The 15,661-nt window shown below is 36.7% G+C and overlaps 1 protein-coding gene across 11 annotated transcripts in view; it reads left to right on the top strand.

The window, feature by feature from the left end:
* Positions 1-15,661, top strand: part of sbf1 (SET binding factor 1) — a 256,856-nt gene that overhangs the window by 199,038 nt on the left and 42,157 nt on the right. For all 11 annotated transcript variants that reach the window (XM_039761603.1, XM_039761608.1, XM_039761606.1 and 8 more), the window contains one exon: positions 641-778. In XM_039761603.1, coding sequence (XP_039617537.1) covers positions 641-778 — 138 coding nt within the window. The remainder of the gene's footprint in view (positions 1-640; positions 779-15,661) is intronic.

The following is a 15,661-nucleotide window of genomic DNA, read 5'->3' on the forward strand; positions in this document are numbered from 1 at the left end:
CATACTTGTTTTGTTACACCTTTTGTGAAAGTGTTTCTTGGATATTTGGCCTTCAGTCTTCACACATCCTACACTTCACATTATGTTGTTATTACTATAACATCTAAAATCTTTTTCTGTTTTAGCTGTGTGTTCAGCATTTCTTGCCTAACATTTCTTCTCTCATTCTATATTTACACAGATCGTTGTAGACACTAAACACACGTGAAATGTATACATTTCAAATCACAGTATTTCATTACCTATATAATTCCTTGCAAACGCATCGCCAGATAAACACTTCAAAAACGACTTCTGCTGTGAGGATTGCAGCAGAGTGATGATGCCTTCATCTGAGTGAATGGGGGGATTTGTAGCAGGCTGCATTCTGCTAATCTACACCTTTGTTAAACAAAAGCGGGCTATTAGTGCAATGATAGGGACCTACAAGCTTATGGCCGTATGTCAGGTAAATTTAAGGAGGGCAGGGACAATGAAAAAAATCGTAAGCTTCAGGGATTCTAGTGTTAAGGATAGCTTTATGTTTATTTAACTATTATAATGACTTTGTTTCCTGAAAATGTGCTGTCACCAAAAATTTAAGAACTTTATTAATTTAAACCTTTATTGCTTTTATTATATTTTTGTTGATGTCTCATAGGTCCTTCTCAGACTGACTCAACTAGTTTAGAACAAGAAAAATATCTTCAGGCCATCATAAAATCGATGCCTTCATATTCAGAGGCAACTGGGAGAAATACACTAAGTGGCTTCAGTTCTGCCCAAATGAGCAGTTCAGGTAAACATCTTAAAGTGTAAAACAATTGTAGGAACCCCAAAAGTAGTAAACAAGTTTGTTTTAAGTATGCTGTGTGTCAGAAATAGTACAATGTACTAAAATGTATTTTTTTTTTTTGTTGTTGTTTTATTATTTCTTTTTTTTATTATTGGGAAGATAAAATAATAATTGTGTTTCAGTATCCAATAAGAAAGCTCATTCAATATAGGTGTACTTATGCAAGCCAATCGATGTTGAGCTTGAAGTTGCATCATGATTTAGTCACGCGATGAGGCAGTGCGAGAGAGCATGGTGAGCATGTGCGCTGCCAGCGATATCTGCTGTCTTTACAAGGGAAAGAAAAAGAGTGCGTCATCTGTTTTGGAGACTAGTATATTCACTGTGATATCAGGCCCAAGTGAAGAGTGACGACGCTTGTTTATTTTTTTTTTCCGGTTGTATTTCAAGTGCAGTTATGTTTGTTTCTCTACGGTAGCGGTCGCGATATTAAGTCATCACTTAGTTACGCTGCGAGTGTGTGTGTGAGACGCGAAGGCCTAGAAGCTGGAGAAACATTTGTTCGCAAGGAGCAAGAACTGCTGATAAAGCCATTATCACCGCCGAAGTCTTCAGAAGGGCAGCAAAACAGGACAGAGCGTGCATTTCTTTTTTCGAAGTGGATTGGCTGGATTCATTTAGGATTTCAAGACGGCTTGTGAACGACGCTGAGTCTTCGTGTTGTTCGGTGAATACGATTGTTTCATTAACTCATCGGAGAAAGTAAGTGGATTCATTTTTCATGCAGGATTGACATTGGAATTCATTTTCTGTTTAATGTGCACCCACGAATGGGCCCCAACGTTAATGATCGATCCAACTTTTGAACTATTTGACTGACTCACGTACTTTTGAACTAGTTGACTGTGGTCCTGATGATGACGACACCTGGTACCAGGAGGCACACAAAAATAAGAATTGCGTAGTGAAGCCCTTTGAAGTGAAAAACAAGTCAGCATGACCCTCTGGCCATATTCCCAGTACTTTTCCTTCTTGAAGCTGGTTTTGCTGAGCGACCAACGCCCATCTGCTCTCTTGATCCCCCTCTCTTTAGAAAAATCCTTCCATTACATTCGCCCTCGCTCAGCACAAACCCAGCTCTTGCCCTTCTTGTTCTGATTGCAATTTTTCGTAAAGCACAAAATACATAACAGTTAAATATAGTCATTAAAGCAATAATAATAAAACAATTGTCCATAATAAATGCTTTTTCTTCGCTTGGAGAAATATTTTTCCAGTGAAATTACAATTTTTCTTCAACCCAGGTACTTTGCACGTAGAGGGTCACCTCCTGGGGAGCGTTACTAGCACTTCACCCAAGGAGTTTCTTCTGATTTGGTATTTCATCATCCACATTGTCATTAAGAAAAGAATAAAATCTTTAACTGAAGGTGTCCATGGTTCAAGAAATTGGGTGCACACCTGTTTGACAGCAACTCTAGTAATAACTAATTAGGAAACTAGTAACAAGCAACAACGTACTATTAAGAGAGTAATTTCTGCTTCACTAACATGAACCCCCATGATACCCAGGTTCAAATAAAGTTAATACTAATTAATATTATTGGTGATGATACAGATGGCATAAATATTTATCTTAAATAACTCAAAAGTTCTCAGTTTTAGGTTGCCACCGCTGTGCACAATGATAATCGGAGATAAAGTCCTTACACACCTCACCATGCTCACATCTTAATACACTCATTCATAAAATTGCCCAAATATACACCCAGCTGTGGTCTCAACCTTGAGCCACCTTTATCACATTAATGCAACCATCTTGTGGACAGTAGGTGTCAATCCTCCCTTCGGAAGATGTCAGCACTACTTCCAAAATGCAAATCACTGGGTCATTTTTGAGGTCACATTTATTTCAATTTCAATTTCAAGGGTTGTACCCAAGCTTCTTATTAAGGATTCATATCTTCAGAGATCTTCAAACTTCATTTGGGCTTTTAATTCACGACCTCACACTCACCACTGTATGTATAAGACACTCCATCTCCTATGAGCCAAATTATTACTTCATTTCACTGATTTCCATAACACATATACTCATCAAGCCATGATGTTAATCATTTGACCTGTATCACCATCAACATGCTAGCCTAAACTGTTTTATCCTCTTCTAAAAGCTATAGATGTCCTGACCTATAGTATGTGTCCCTTATCCCCAAAATACTAGTCATGTGTGTCATCCCATATGCTTACTATTATTCTTTTCAATTAATTAAATGTACCTAAATGTAAAGTTCTACATTATTTGCTATAACACTACAATCAATAACCTAGAATATCTAAACTGGACTGACCCTGACTAGTAATAGTGCATTGTCCCTTCAATGACAATCACTTAACAATCTCTAATAGATCCCTTATGTTAGATTAGATTCAATTCTGATTAACTTTACAAATAACCAAATCATTGGTCCTTAAAGGTGACTTATTATCTCATACAAAATATCAGAAGGCATATCAAAACATTTATCTAAAAATACAAATTATATAGTATTCCCATTAATGCAAACATTCATTAAATACATATTATTTAGGAATCCCTATATTCTGCTTTGTCTACAAATAATTAGCTTTCCCTTCTATATCTTTCACAGTTCAAATACTTTTAACCCAAAAGATGTTGCCATTTGTCAAACAAGTGGACAGTCAAAGCAGGCTCCAGCAAGAACATTGAGCCCTGCAGAGTAAAAGTGTGACAGATTTTCTTCTCTAATAAGGACCAAAGCAGGTGTTGGGGTCCAACATCCCAAGCAAAAAGGACCCAAGTAGGCAGATGTCATCTATGATTCGGAATCCACGATGATCTTTTGGGCTCAAACATCACCAGCATAGCTGAGCTCTTGGCAGCAGGTATCCATGATGTCTGGAACTGGAATCAAGTCGTTGTCCAGTAGTCAGCTGATCGATGGCCTGATTCATGACTTGATTCCCTCTTTGGTATGGCTGGGTTCTCCTTGGAGTCAGATAATTAGTTTATCTGCAGACCTTTATCACAGCCCAATCTCTGGTTCAACTTCAAATGCTGTCATCTACGATGCACTAGGAAAAAAAACAGCTTTCACCTGCAGATGTAAAGACTTAAAATGCTCATTTAAATAGTCAGCATATTAATTCTTCATTGGTAGCTACTTATGGATCCAAAAAACAATATGTCATAAGATGTCAGATCTGTTTCGTTGGGGGTACCCCTATTAAAAATATTGCTAGCAGTGAAACAAATGGTCAGTTCAATCCAGTCTGTGCTTGTCTGAGTCAATTTGTCTTTAAACAGTCAGAGTAAAAATTTAGATTGATAAGCACAAAGTTCAAGTCCTCCTTTATAGCTGTTTCCAGTTTGGCTGCGGTTGCAATTTCCACTCAATTAAAAAACATGTCCCAAGTCATTAAAATAAAGTCAATCAATGTATTACAAAAGGAAAAGTACTCAATAATAAATCATTACAAAAATTGGTCCCAATAATATTGACATAATATTCAAATTATCTGCATTTGTTCCAAGATTTAAACTGGTTTCAAAATGTAAAATTTAAACAAAATTAAACATAACATATCAAGCAGAGTCAAGAAAGAAATCCACAATCTAGACGGGTAAATTCTTAATCTTTTCCTTGGTGACATTAAATAACAAAAGAGTTAGGCTCCACACTTCTTCCCCCATGTATCTAATCACAAACCATTGTTCAGTTATGCAAAGTCCTAAAAACATTTTTCTTTTTACACAAGGTGTTCATTTTTAAAGTTTCTATGCATGTATAAAAGTGAGCCTTCCATTAGTTTTGTTGTGATCCCAGTATTCCACTGTATTTCACACAAACATGTCAATATTACACACAAAGGAAATGAGGAAAGAAATCAATATATCAAAATGCCCTATAATGCAAAATGTGTCTTTATTTACTATAAAGCCCTCTAAGAAATTTGCACATTTCTACCCATATTTAGAATGAAGAACCCACTTGTTTATCAGGTAAACTAAGAAAATACTTCAAATCTACTTCAATTATATACACTGATTTTCTTTTCCCCATAACCTTCTGTCAAAGACAGTTGATCTTGCACATTCTTTCATTGTTATCTTCCAGATGTTTTATTACACGTTTTCAGAATGTTGACTCCAAAGAGTACAGTCTGTTTTCCTCTTAGTTAACCCTCCTTATTCCCTTTCTTTCACTTACAGTTTGGCATTGGCTGGTTTTATACTGCCACATGCCATTCTTCATACCATTGTCGCATTTGACCATCACCAAACAAATGCACACCATATTGTCACTTACACTTACCTTCATTACCACATACAAGTAACCCTCACATTATAGCAGCTTTCCTTGTGCTCTGCCTCTCCAATATACAGTAAATTTTGTTTTCTAAGCAGCACTAATCAACATAGGCTTTGAAAGGAGTATTACCAATAACCTGCTTCATTTTGGTAAAAGAATGTCTCCTTCAATCGAAATTTACTCATTTTAATTAAAATCCTCCCTTTTATCAGAGTCTGGCCAGTACTCAAATAAAAGGGGTGCTCATATAATATGCTTAATCTGGAGACCTTTTACACCACCTGTTCAAATCTTTTTTAATTTAGAATTAAGAGCTCTTTTAATTTCAACATTTACATTCACAATAATACCAATTATTTAATTCTTGCAAACAACACATATTTTTACACATTCTTTTAAGCACACTGAAACCTATTTAACATACACACACATAGGGATCCCTCTAATACACTATATAACATACAAAAAACACCCAAAACCATTGTTTTAACACATTCAACTTTACCTCAGTTTTGTTACTTATTATCACTTATTACTAAAAGTGATTGCATTCTTCATTTTATCAAATGTTACTCATACTCACATTTATTTTAACCCATATTTACTCAGAGCTCTGGCGTTTATATGCACACGGCAGCTTCAGCAAATCATAGTTGAACTACATTACCCAGAAGTCTCCATGTTTTTGCTTTCTTACTCCCAAACACACGTACGCACCCACAGAACAAACAACAGGCACGCTCACACATTTTTAGCACAAACATATTTACACACACACAGAGAACAATTAATGCTCAGGCATACACATAGTATACAGGCACACACATTGAATAAGTTCAGCACAGACATATTCATATACACAAACATTAGCGGCGCCAGGTACCTTTGATGTTAAATACAGTGCACTTTTTCTTTTCGCATTATATTCTTCTCAACGCTTGTTATTCTTTTTGGTGCTATCCTCCTACATTTTTCTGAAGGCTGCTTTACTTATCAGACTATAATATAAAACAGCCTCTCATGACGTTAACGGATGTTAACTCTAACACGATTCTACTCAGCTCGAAACGGCGCTGGTTTCTAGATCAAGGAGACTCCATTGGCGAAATGACTCGGTGACAACGAGGAATTGCTTCCGTGGCGATCCATTCCTGCCAATTAGGGCAAATCCAACTATCAAGAAATCACGCGTTCGATACTACAGCAAGACGGCACTCTCGTCAAAAGACTAAACTGTCATTGAGAATATTAACTCAAAACAAACAACATGTAAGCTTCAACATAAATCACAAATAAACTCGAATCATGGCATAAGTGCTAACTACTGCGCCACCACACACTATAACACTGAGCGATCGTTGCTTATTCTATATGGCATTCTCTTTATACATTGCTACGAGTACTGCTAGCTGCTCGCAAATTTTTAGCCAGGTATTTATCTTGGCTATGCATAAGGCTGCCTTTTCCGTCATCCCTCGCCCGCTGTACCGCGGCAATAATACAGCTACCTGGGATTCGGCCATCGAGGCCCGCCCTAACGCACCCACCAAGTCCATTTGCATTTTCTTAAGCGCGGCTAGTACATTCACTGGTGTTGGGGGCCTAAACTTTGCCAATATTGTGCTAATCCCCCCCCACATCTCAATTCTCTGGCGCAGTCTTCCCACACCGTTTCCTCCCAACCGGGAAGAGGTAAAGGAGCTGCCTCAGGGTCTTTATTCTTCTTCTTAAACATCTCTGATTTCTTTTTGCCTCACTCAATAGTTCAATATTTTACCAGATTCCCCAAAATCCTGCAAGTGACGCCAAAATGTTTTGTTACGGGAAAATGGTTCAAGGGATATGAACATAAGTAGGCAAAGAATCAGAGAGAAGAGGTCCAATACTTCTGTTTTATTTACTTAATCAACTATAATAATCAAACACATATAATGCAGACATACAAAACAAAACAAAACAATACTTACAGACATACAAAAAGACATAGAGCCATCATCCCAGACCAGTAGACTGAGGGGGCCCGCTTGTCAGTCTTGTCAAAGGACCAGCCCATTTTGCCTTTCATTTACGGGCGGTGCGCTGTCCCACGGTTGAGCCTCCAAAGAAACTGAGGGCGTTGAAGTGAAAAACAAGTCAGCATGACCCTCTGGCCATATTCCCAGTACTTTTCCTTCTTGAAGCTGGTTTTTGCGCTGAGCGACCAACGCCCATCTGCTCTCTTGATCCCCCCCTCTCTTTAGAAAAATCCTTCCATTACACTCATGCATGCTTTGAATGGATCCGAATATCTATCCGTCTAGTGTCTATATGGTACCTATATACTGTTGTGGTGTGAACTGCACGTTTTCTCGAGTCTTAAACTCACCTGGGATGGATGATGTGTTTTTTTTTGGTTTCTTGTATTAGATAGTTCTGAGGGGAAATGAAGTCCTTGAAAAGTGTTCTAACTGGTTTGCTATTATTGTGATTCAACTAAGGTATTCCAAAACAGAAACATAGACAAGTTAAAAAGATCAGAGAAGAGGTTTATGTCTTTTATTTGACCACAAACTATTACATTATTGTCCTACAATAAATCGTTATTCTTTTTCCTTTTTTTTTTTTTTACAAATTTGTATTCTGGTATTTCATTGAGCCAAGAGAGTTATTTAAATCTAAGAAGAAATCAAGTTACTGCTAAAGTTTAAAACCGAAAGTAAAGAAGTTACCGGCCTAACTCACCATTCAACTGCCGGGGATCCAGGATTTTTGTTGAGTATACAATTAAATTAACCCCTAGGGTTAAGAAAAGAGTTACACAATGAAATTATTATTAAAAATATTATCATAAAAAAGTACAAGTTCCTGATTGACTGAATTTTTTAACTTTCATCATTAGATCTATTATTTATAGTAGCGGTATTCTACATTTTTGTTTCAAAGTTTTTATAAAGGTAAATGATCACTAAGTGTCATTCTATGATGCTGCTGTCTACGAAGGAAAATTAAAGTGAGGTATTTGGGTAGATTAGAGACATCTCATATCTTTCTGGTAGTCAATGTAATAAAACTATAATATATATACATTTTTTTGTATTTGTCGTTGTGTCTCCGTTCTTTTCAGAACAGTAATAAATACTTATTGAAAAATTTCCTTAATAGGCTTACATCTTCTTAATCTTGTGGTAGAAGATTTTGTAGAAATACTTTCAAAATCATGTTTTTTGGCTGTCTATTAGACAGGACTGCCTTTGAGTAGTTGTAACATATGTCCTGGTTCTCTTGAGTTGCAAATTTTGAAATGAGAAGTATGTTACTGTATTGCACATATTGCTTACTAGGTTGTGTGCATGATGTGCCCATTGTATAAACCAAGTGTGCCCTTGTTGTCCTACACATGATTCTTCCTGCAAGATTGAAGGATGGAAATTGTATTTGTCTGAAAAATTGTGCTTATGCACAATCTCTTATTATTGCTTGTTAAGTTTTCTTGCTTTTTAAAAATCCTCCACAAATCTGTTTTGAGTGTTTAGTGTTTTAAAACATGCTGCAGCCATGGGTTGAGATATTTTTTGTATGAGTTTTCATAGTACTAGGGGCAGCCTCGACTGATTTGCTGTTAATTAAAACTTGAACTGATGTGGAAAATATACTTTCTGTAAATAGCATCTTTTTCTTAAAAACATCTTCCCACATCTGTAAGTGAAGAAAACCTTTTATGAACCTTTCAGTTATCAAATGTGTGCTTTTCATAGATTAGGTTCATTTTAGAATTTATGCCAATACTGCAAATAAAATGTACCAAAACCCTCAAGTAATACTGCATAGTTTTGAGTTATTTTAAAGGATAACAGATTTTGAATTGGTTCCATTTCATGTCATAGTATACAGGTGCCGGTCATAAAATTAGAATATCATGACAAAGTTGATTTATTTCAGTAATTCCATTCAAAAAGTGAAACTTGTATATTAGATTCATTCATTACACACAGACTGATGTATTTCAAATGTTTATTTCTTTTAATTTTGATGATTATAACTAACAACTAATGAAAGTCCCAAATTCAGTATCTCGGAAAATTAGAATATTGTGAAAAGGTTCAATATTGAAGATACCTGGTGCCACACTCTAATCAGCTAATTAACTCAAAACACCTTCAAAAGCCTTTAAATGGTCTCTTGGTCTAGTTCTGTACGCTACACAATCATGGGGAAGACTGCTGACTTGACAGTTGTCCAAAAGACGACCATTGACACCTTGCACAAGGACGGCAAGACACAAAAGGTCATTGCTAAAGAGGCTGGCTGTTCACTGAGCTCTGTGTCCAAGCACATTAATAGAGAAGCGAAGGGAAGGACAAGATGTGGTAGAAAAAGTGTACAAGCAATAGGGATAACCGCACCCTGGAGAGGATTGTGAAACAGAACCCATTCAAAACTGTGGGGGAGATTCACAAAGAGTGGACTGCAGCTGAAGTCAGTGCTTTAAGAACCACCACGCACAGACGTATGCAAGACATGGGTTTCCATCTGTCGCATTCCTTGTGTCAAGCCACTCTTGAACAAGAGACAGCGTCAGAAGCGTCTCGCCTGGGCTAAAGACAAAACCGCTGCTGAGTGGTCCAAAGTTATGTTCTCTGATGAAAGTAAATTTTGCATTTACTTTGGAAATCAAGGTCCCAGAGTCTGGAGGAAGAGAGGAGAGGCACAGAATCCACATTGCTTGAGGTCCAGTGTAAAGTTTCCACAGTCAGTGATGGTTTGGGGTGCCATGTCATCTGCTGGTGTTAGTCCATTGTGTTTTCTGAGGTCCAAGGTCAACACAGCCATCTACCAGGACGTTTTAGAGCACTTCATGCTTCCTGCTGCTGACGAACTTTATGGAGATGCAGATTTCATTTTCCAACAGGACCTGGCACCTGCACAAAGTGCCAAAGCTACTAGTACCTGGTTTAAGGACCTTGGTATCCCTGTTCTTGATTGGCCAGCAAACTTGCCTGACCTTAACCCCATAGAAAATGCATGGGGTATTGTAAAGAGGAAGATGCAAAATGCCAGACCCAACAATTCAGAAGAGCTGAAGGCCACTATCAGAGCAACATGGGCTCTCATAACACCTGAGCAGTGCCACAGACTGATGGACTCCATGCCACGCCGCATTGCTGCAGTAATCCAGGCCAGAGGAGCCCCAAATAAATATTGAGTGCTGTACATGCTCATACTTTTCATGTTCATACCTTTCAGTTGGCCAACATTTCTAAAAATCCTTTTTTTGCATTGGTCTTAATTGATATTCTAATTTTCCGAGATACTGAATTTGGGATTTCATTAGTTGTCAGTTATAATCATCAAAATTAAAAGAAATAAACCTTTGAAATACATCAGTCTGTGTGTAATGAATGAATCTAATATACAAGTTTCACTTTTTGAATGGAATTACTGAAATAAATCAACTTTGTCATGATATTCTAATTTTATGACCGGCACCTGTATATGGTGTATGTTGGAGGTCAAGTTGAGCTGATATCCAGGAATTTATTTTTACATCTTCATTTTCTAGGTATGCAGTTTTTTTTTTTTTTTTTTTTTTTTTTTGAGACAGTTGGGATTGCAGCCATGTGTGACTGACTGCAAATAGACCAGTTACTTCAGTAGGGCACAGTAAATTGTGAGGAAAATGTGAATAGAAACTACATTAAAAATTGGATCACAGTGGTGATGATACAACACCGCATCAACAAATATCAAAAATCAGAACATGTCTAGGATGTTTAGTCTTCAAGGCAGCAGAATTTTAATGCATTGCTGTGGTAATCGTACTTATTATTATTTTAAAAATGCCGCAACACACAAAAAGGCTTTTGTTATTATCACTATCGTTCCATTATGCAGTTACTTCAGAAATAACTTTATGCGTGCTTAGTGAGCACATTGATGTGACTGATCAGATATAGGTTTTAATTGTTTAACTTTTTAGTGTTAGGAAACCGGTGATGGCGCAATGAATTATTTTTTAAAAAAAATGTGCCTTTTACGGTATTTAGAAAGGAACAGAGGCTTTGCATTTATTGTTTGATTGTGTCAAACACGTCCACAAATGTGCATTTAAGTATCTTTCAATTTTCTAACCAGTTTATACAATTCACAGTCACAAGGGAAACATCGCATGCACCATGCACTGTTATGCGTAGAGGACTGTATACACTGTCAGTGCTAAAAACAGCTATAGTTAATAAAAACAGAAACAAGTTTCAACAGACTAGCATGGCTTGCCTTCATTGGCAATGAATGAGCTTCTCCTTTTGTTATTACTAAAATAAAATTTAGCATTGTGAACTTGCCAGTTAGCAGGGTGAGCAAAGCTGAATACATCATTGCTAAGTACGTTTGTGCTGAATTTGTATCTTTAGTTTTGTTTTTGAAGCCAAACTAACATTCATTAGTATAATCCCTAAAATATGAAAAACATAGTTAAAGCAGATATCTGATATTTTAAAGGTATGTTTTTGAGTGTAATGTGCCAACCAGTTACACTGCAGGTCCAGTTAATAATCTAATTTTGAACTAAGATACTTTTAAAAAAAAATCTCAACAAAGGGTGTTTTACAAGAGTTCTGAAACAATGAATGACAAGATTGATTTCACACAGGAAATCTAACACAGTTATTCTCTGACAAACCAAATTTTAAAAGCATGATGTTATAAAAACGGCTTTAAGGAATTTTTTAGATTAAAATGTCCTGATCGAATTTGGAATTCACTAATTTAGCGGTACAGATATAATGATGTATAAACTATTCTTATTAGTATTAATATTCATATTTTTCAGTTACTAAGAGAAAATTTCAGAGAATAAATTTTGGAATTTGCAAATGGTAAGATAAATCAGGTAGTTCATGATTATCACACCCTTTTTAAACCTTATGCTGAATAGCTGGGTAACTACTTAATGGGTATAGCATTATTTTAAAGCTGTTTTTAGTAGTGTTGTATAGTGGCTAAGGCTTTGAACCTCAAACACTATGGCTGTTCATTTAAATCCTGCTACTCAAATTGTGTGACCATGATCATATCTCTTTATCTATCTGTGCTTCAACTGAAAAAAAAAACAATGCTGCAAGTCATTTTGGATAAAGGTATTAACCAAATAAGAAAATATATTAGTATTTACATATTGTGGCTAGAAGAGGACATAACTGAGCCCCAAACCCCAGACACAACCTCACAAAGACAATCCTGGGTAAAAATCAAGTGCTTTTTTGCATAGCATAGCTTTAACAAAATTCTTTTGCTCAGTACAGCATATCACAATTCTTCTTTTCGTTTCCTTTTTTATTCCACACCTCTCATCAAAGTTTGCTCTGACTCCCTGGCAAAGCAGAGGGCTCCAATTCAATCCTGACCAGGGAGTACTTTCTGTGCTAAGTCTACTGTCTCCAGGAAGCACTTTCCATCAGGCTGAACCGAACCCCACTTAGTCTCAAAGCACTCAATTCCCAACAAGTTCCCCTGGCAGCCCAATGGGAACACAATTTCCCATCTTCCTTCTGGGCATCCAAAACAGGGTTTACGAGACGGGGTACTTCTACCCAGTGTATGGTGGAATTTATCTGCCCCTAGGAGTAGTTTAGCACTGTCCCAAATTTCTGGCTTCCTGTCAGGCTGCTTTCCCCTTCCAGGAGATCCATCCACACATAATGGGACACAAGAACCAGTACACCCACTGCTGTAGTGTCTCTTTATGCCCACTTTCTTACCAAGCAGGGGAACATCGCACCTCCCTAAATGACCATTACAGCCATGCAAAGAAATATGGTCTGTTTTATATTCTATTACAGAAAAATGCACTATGTTCTTCACTTAGAAAATGGAGGTGGTATTAAATACATTTTGAATATCATTATTTTTCACTGGCAGTTGTATCAGATATTAATATTCTAGTATCACAACACCCTTAGTCACTAATACAATGATTTGCGAATAACAGTATACAGGTTTTAGCAAGTGTGGCTGTTGTTTACTATGATTAAAGATACTCTTAGAAGAATACATCCAAAAATCATTTCTTTGTATAAATAGTAAGTTTATTATATATACTTGTTTTTTTGAGATCTGGTTGTATTTCACTAATAGGTCTATTTGTAGTAAATCCCATTCTTTAAATTTTACAGTATGAATTAATGTGCGTCCGTGTAGCTGTGGATCTCTACTTTATTTGATGTGTGTATTATAATCTTATTTCTAGCACCAGTAAATTTTGAGATGTGGATGTGTCTGAAGCGAAAGGAGACAGTATGTGCTGCCAAATGACCACTTAGTAACTAAGCAACACACACCCAGGTCTGATTAGCTTGTGGTGGACCTGACCTGCCTTGGCTGAGGGCATCTTGAGGTAAAATGCCAAAAACCCCTATGAGGTCAGACTGACTATATACTGTACTGGTGAAAACATTTAAGTTTCTAAAGTTATTTGCTGTTGCATGCTTGTCTGATTGCCATGCTGTGTCTGAATTTAAAGAGAGAGAAGTGAGAAAGAAGCTGTACTTTCATCACTTCGAGAGAATTTGAGTAGCAGGGCATTATTAAGCATTTATTTTTAATGATACTATGGTAAGGCCGTACTTCCCTACGTCTAAGTACATATACACCTACCTTTGCAAGCTAGTGTCTTTTACAGTTATTATGAAGGGATTTATTTACCTGTTTTAATTGTGCCATGTGCTTGAATGCCTATCCACCTTCTAGTGTCTGTAGCTATATGTTGAGAAATCCATATTTTTGCATCAATGGAAGCTTTACATTCCTCTGTACTTATTGTCATTAGAGATAGTTCATATGCAGCCTTTTCTTAATCTGATCATTTGTAGCGGGGTAGACAGTGTGAGGAATAGATTCCAAGATGTATTAAGAATCAGAGACATTGTGTATTGGACTGAGGTTTGGGCTCTTGAGCCTGCTGTTATAAAATGAAGCCATAGAGGTAAAATACCAAAATAAATTTTGCTTAAATAAATTTCAGGGAGGAATGAACAAAGAGAGTAAACAAAGTACAGTCACATCAATGAAAAAACAGTAACACTGCTGTCTCGCTGGGCCTGTATACATGGGTGGTTTTTTTATCTAACCATTGGTGACAGCCCACTTATCCAAACTTGTACTACACAAAGCACTCCCTGTATGACCTCCATCTCTTTCTAAATACTTCCTCCCTTCAGTCTGTATGCTTTCCAACCTCATGATCCAAGCTCACATGGTCTTTGACCAGAAGTGGTTTTTAGTTCCATCTTTGGAAAAATATTGAGGTTGAACTTCTGGTCCAGCTGTCCTTAGGAACCCCTGAGGGTGTCTTTATATGTCTCTTTTTAGTGGCACTAGGTGTCCCAATTTAAATTTAAAGAGCTAGGCAACCCACAGAGGCCTTTCAGTTATAATACAAAGTATTAGCCCCCTACTTCTCACTACTAGGGTGAACGTTATAACTCTTGTAAACTTTATTTCTAGGTTGTATTTGTATATATCAATCAGTGTTTGTTTCAGGTGTATCATAATAAAATAAAAATAAAAAATCAGCTGCATTTAAGTGACTACAGATTGTGCTTGCTGTTGCTATCTAGCCATTAATTTGGTATGAAAAGCACTGACCAGAGGGCTTGAAATTCATTTTTGAATTTGGAAGGACAGAAATGCCCCCCCCAACCTCTCTCTCCCCTTAAATAAGGGGGAATTTTTGGTCTTTATGGGGGGAATGAGGGGGTGGTCAAAGCCCACAGTTTAAAACTGCATTTTGAGGCATTCCTTAAATGTTATAACTTATTCTTCCTGGTGTTTACTGTAGCTTTTAAAATTTTGAAATGATAAAGTTATCATCCAGTCTTTCAAATAATTGTCATTTTCACTTTAAGTAAATAAATGTTCCATTTTTGCTGTAGAGATTTTCACTCTTATTTATCCAAAAAGCCAGATGTACCATGGAAAATTTTCATCAGTAGACTAATGCAAAACAATTTACAGAATATAAATATAAAATATACTAAGAAAAGTATACATTTTTATATCCATACCATACTCTTTTTCATGTCAGCGTATAATTTTCTGTAGGTTTAAGATTGCTGTTAACTTAAGAAATGTAGGTATTTATCGTATATACTCGCATATCAGTCGGGTCTTGAAACCCGAAAAAATCTATTATGAAGTCAGACCCAGACTTATACGGCCATTCAAAAATATGACACTTAAATTTTTTTTTCTTGCTTCCTCCAATGTCACACCAGTTTCTCAGGCACATTGAATTTTGTTGCAACAGCGCAGTTACCAATTTCTTTCTCCACTTCAATGAGTTTTAATTTAAAAACAACTTCATATTTTTGTATGAGGGTGTGAGATACAAAAACACAAATCAGTGCAAACGTTGCTTTATAATAGTTTGGGTATTACGTGTGGTCACGTAAGCGCAATGCATTAAAAAAAGGCTGTGTGCTCCGTGATTACTCTCTCGGGTGGGCGTTAGCATATCATAATCTCTTGGACCAATAGCGGGAGTTTTCCACATTTGAATTATACGACTGACATTATA

Source organism: Polypterus senegalus, chromosome 8, assembly GCF_016835505.1.
Source record: "Polypterus senegalus isolate Bchr_013 chromosome 8, ASM1683550v1, whole genome shotgun sequence".
Classification (NCBI taxonomy): Eukaryota; Metazoa; Chordata; class Cladistia; order Polypteriformes; family Polypteridae; genus Polypterus; species Polypterus senegalus.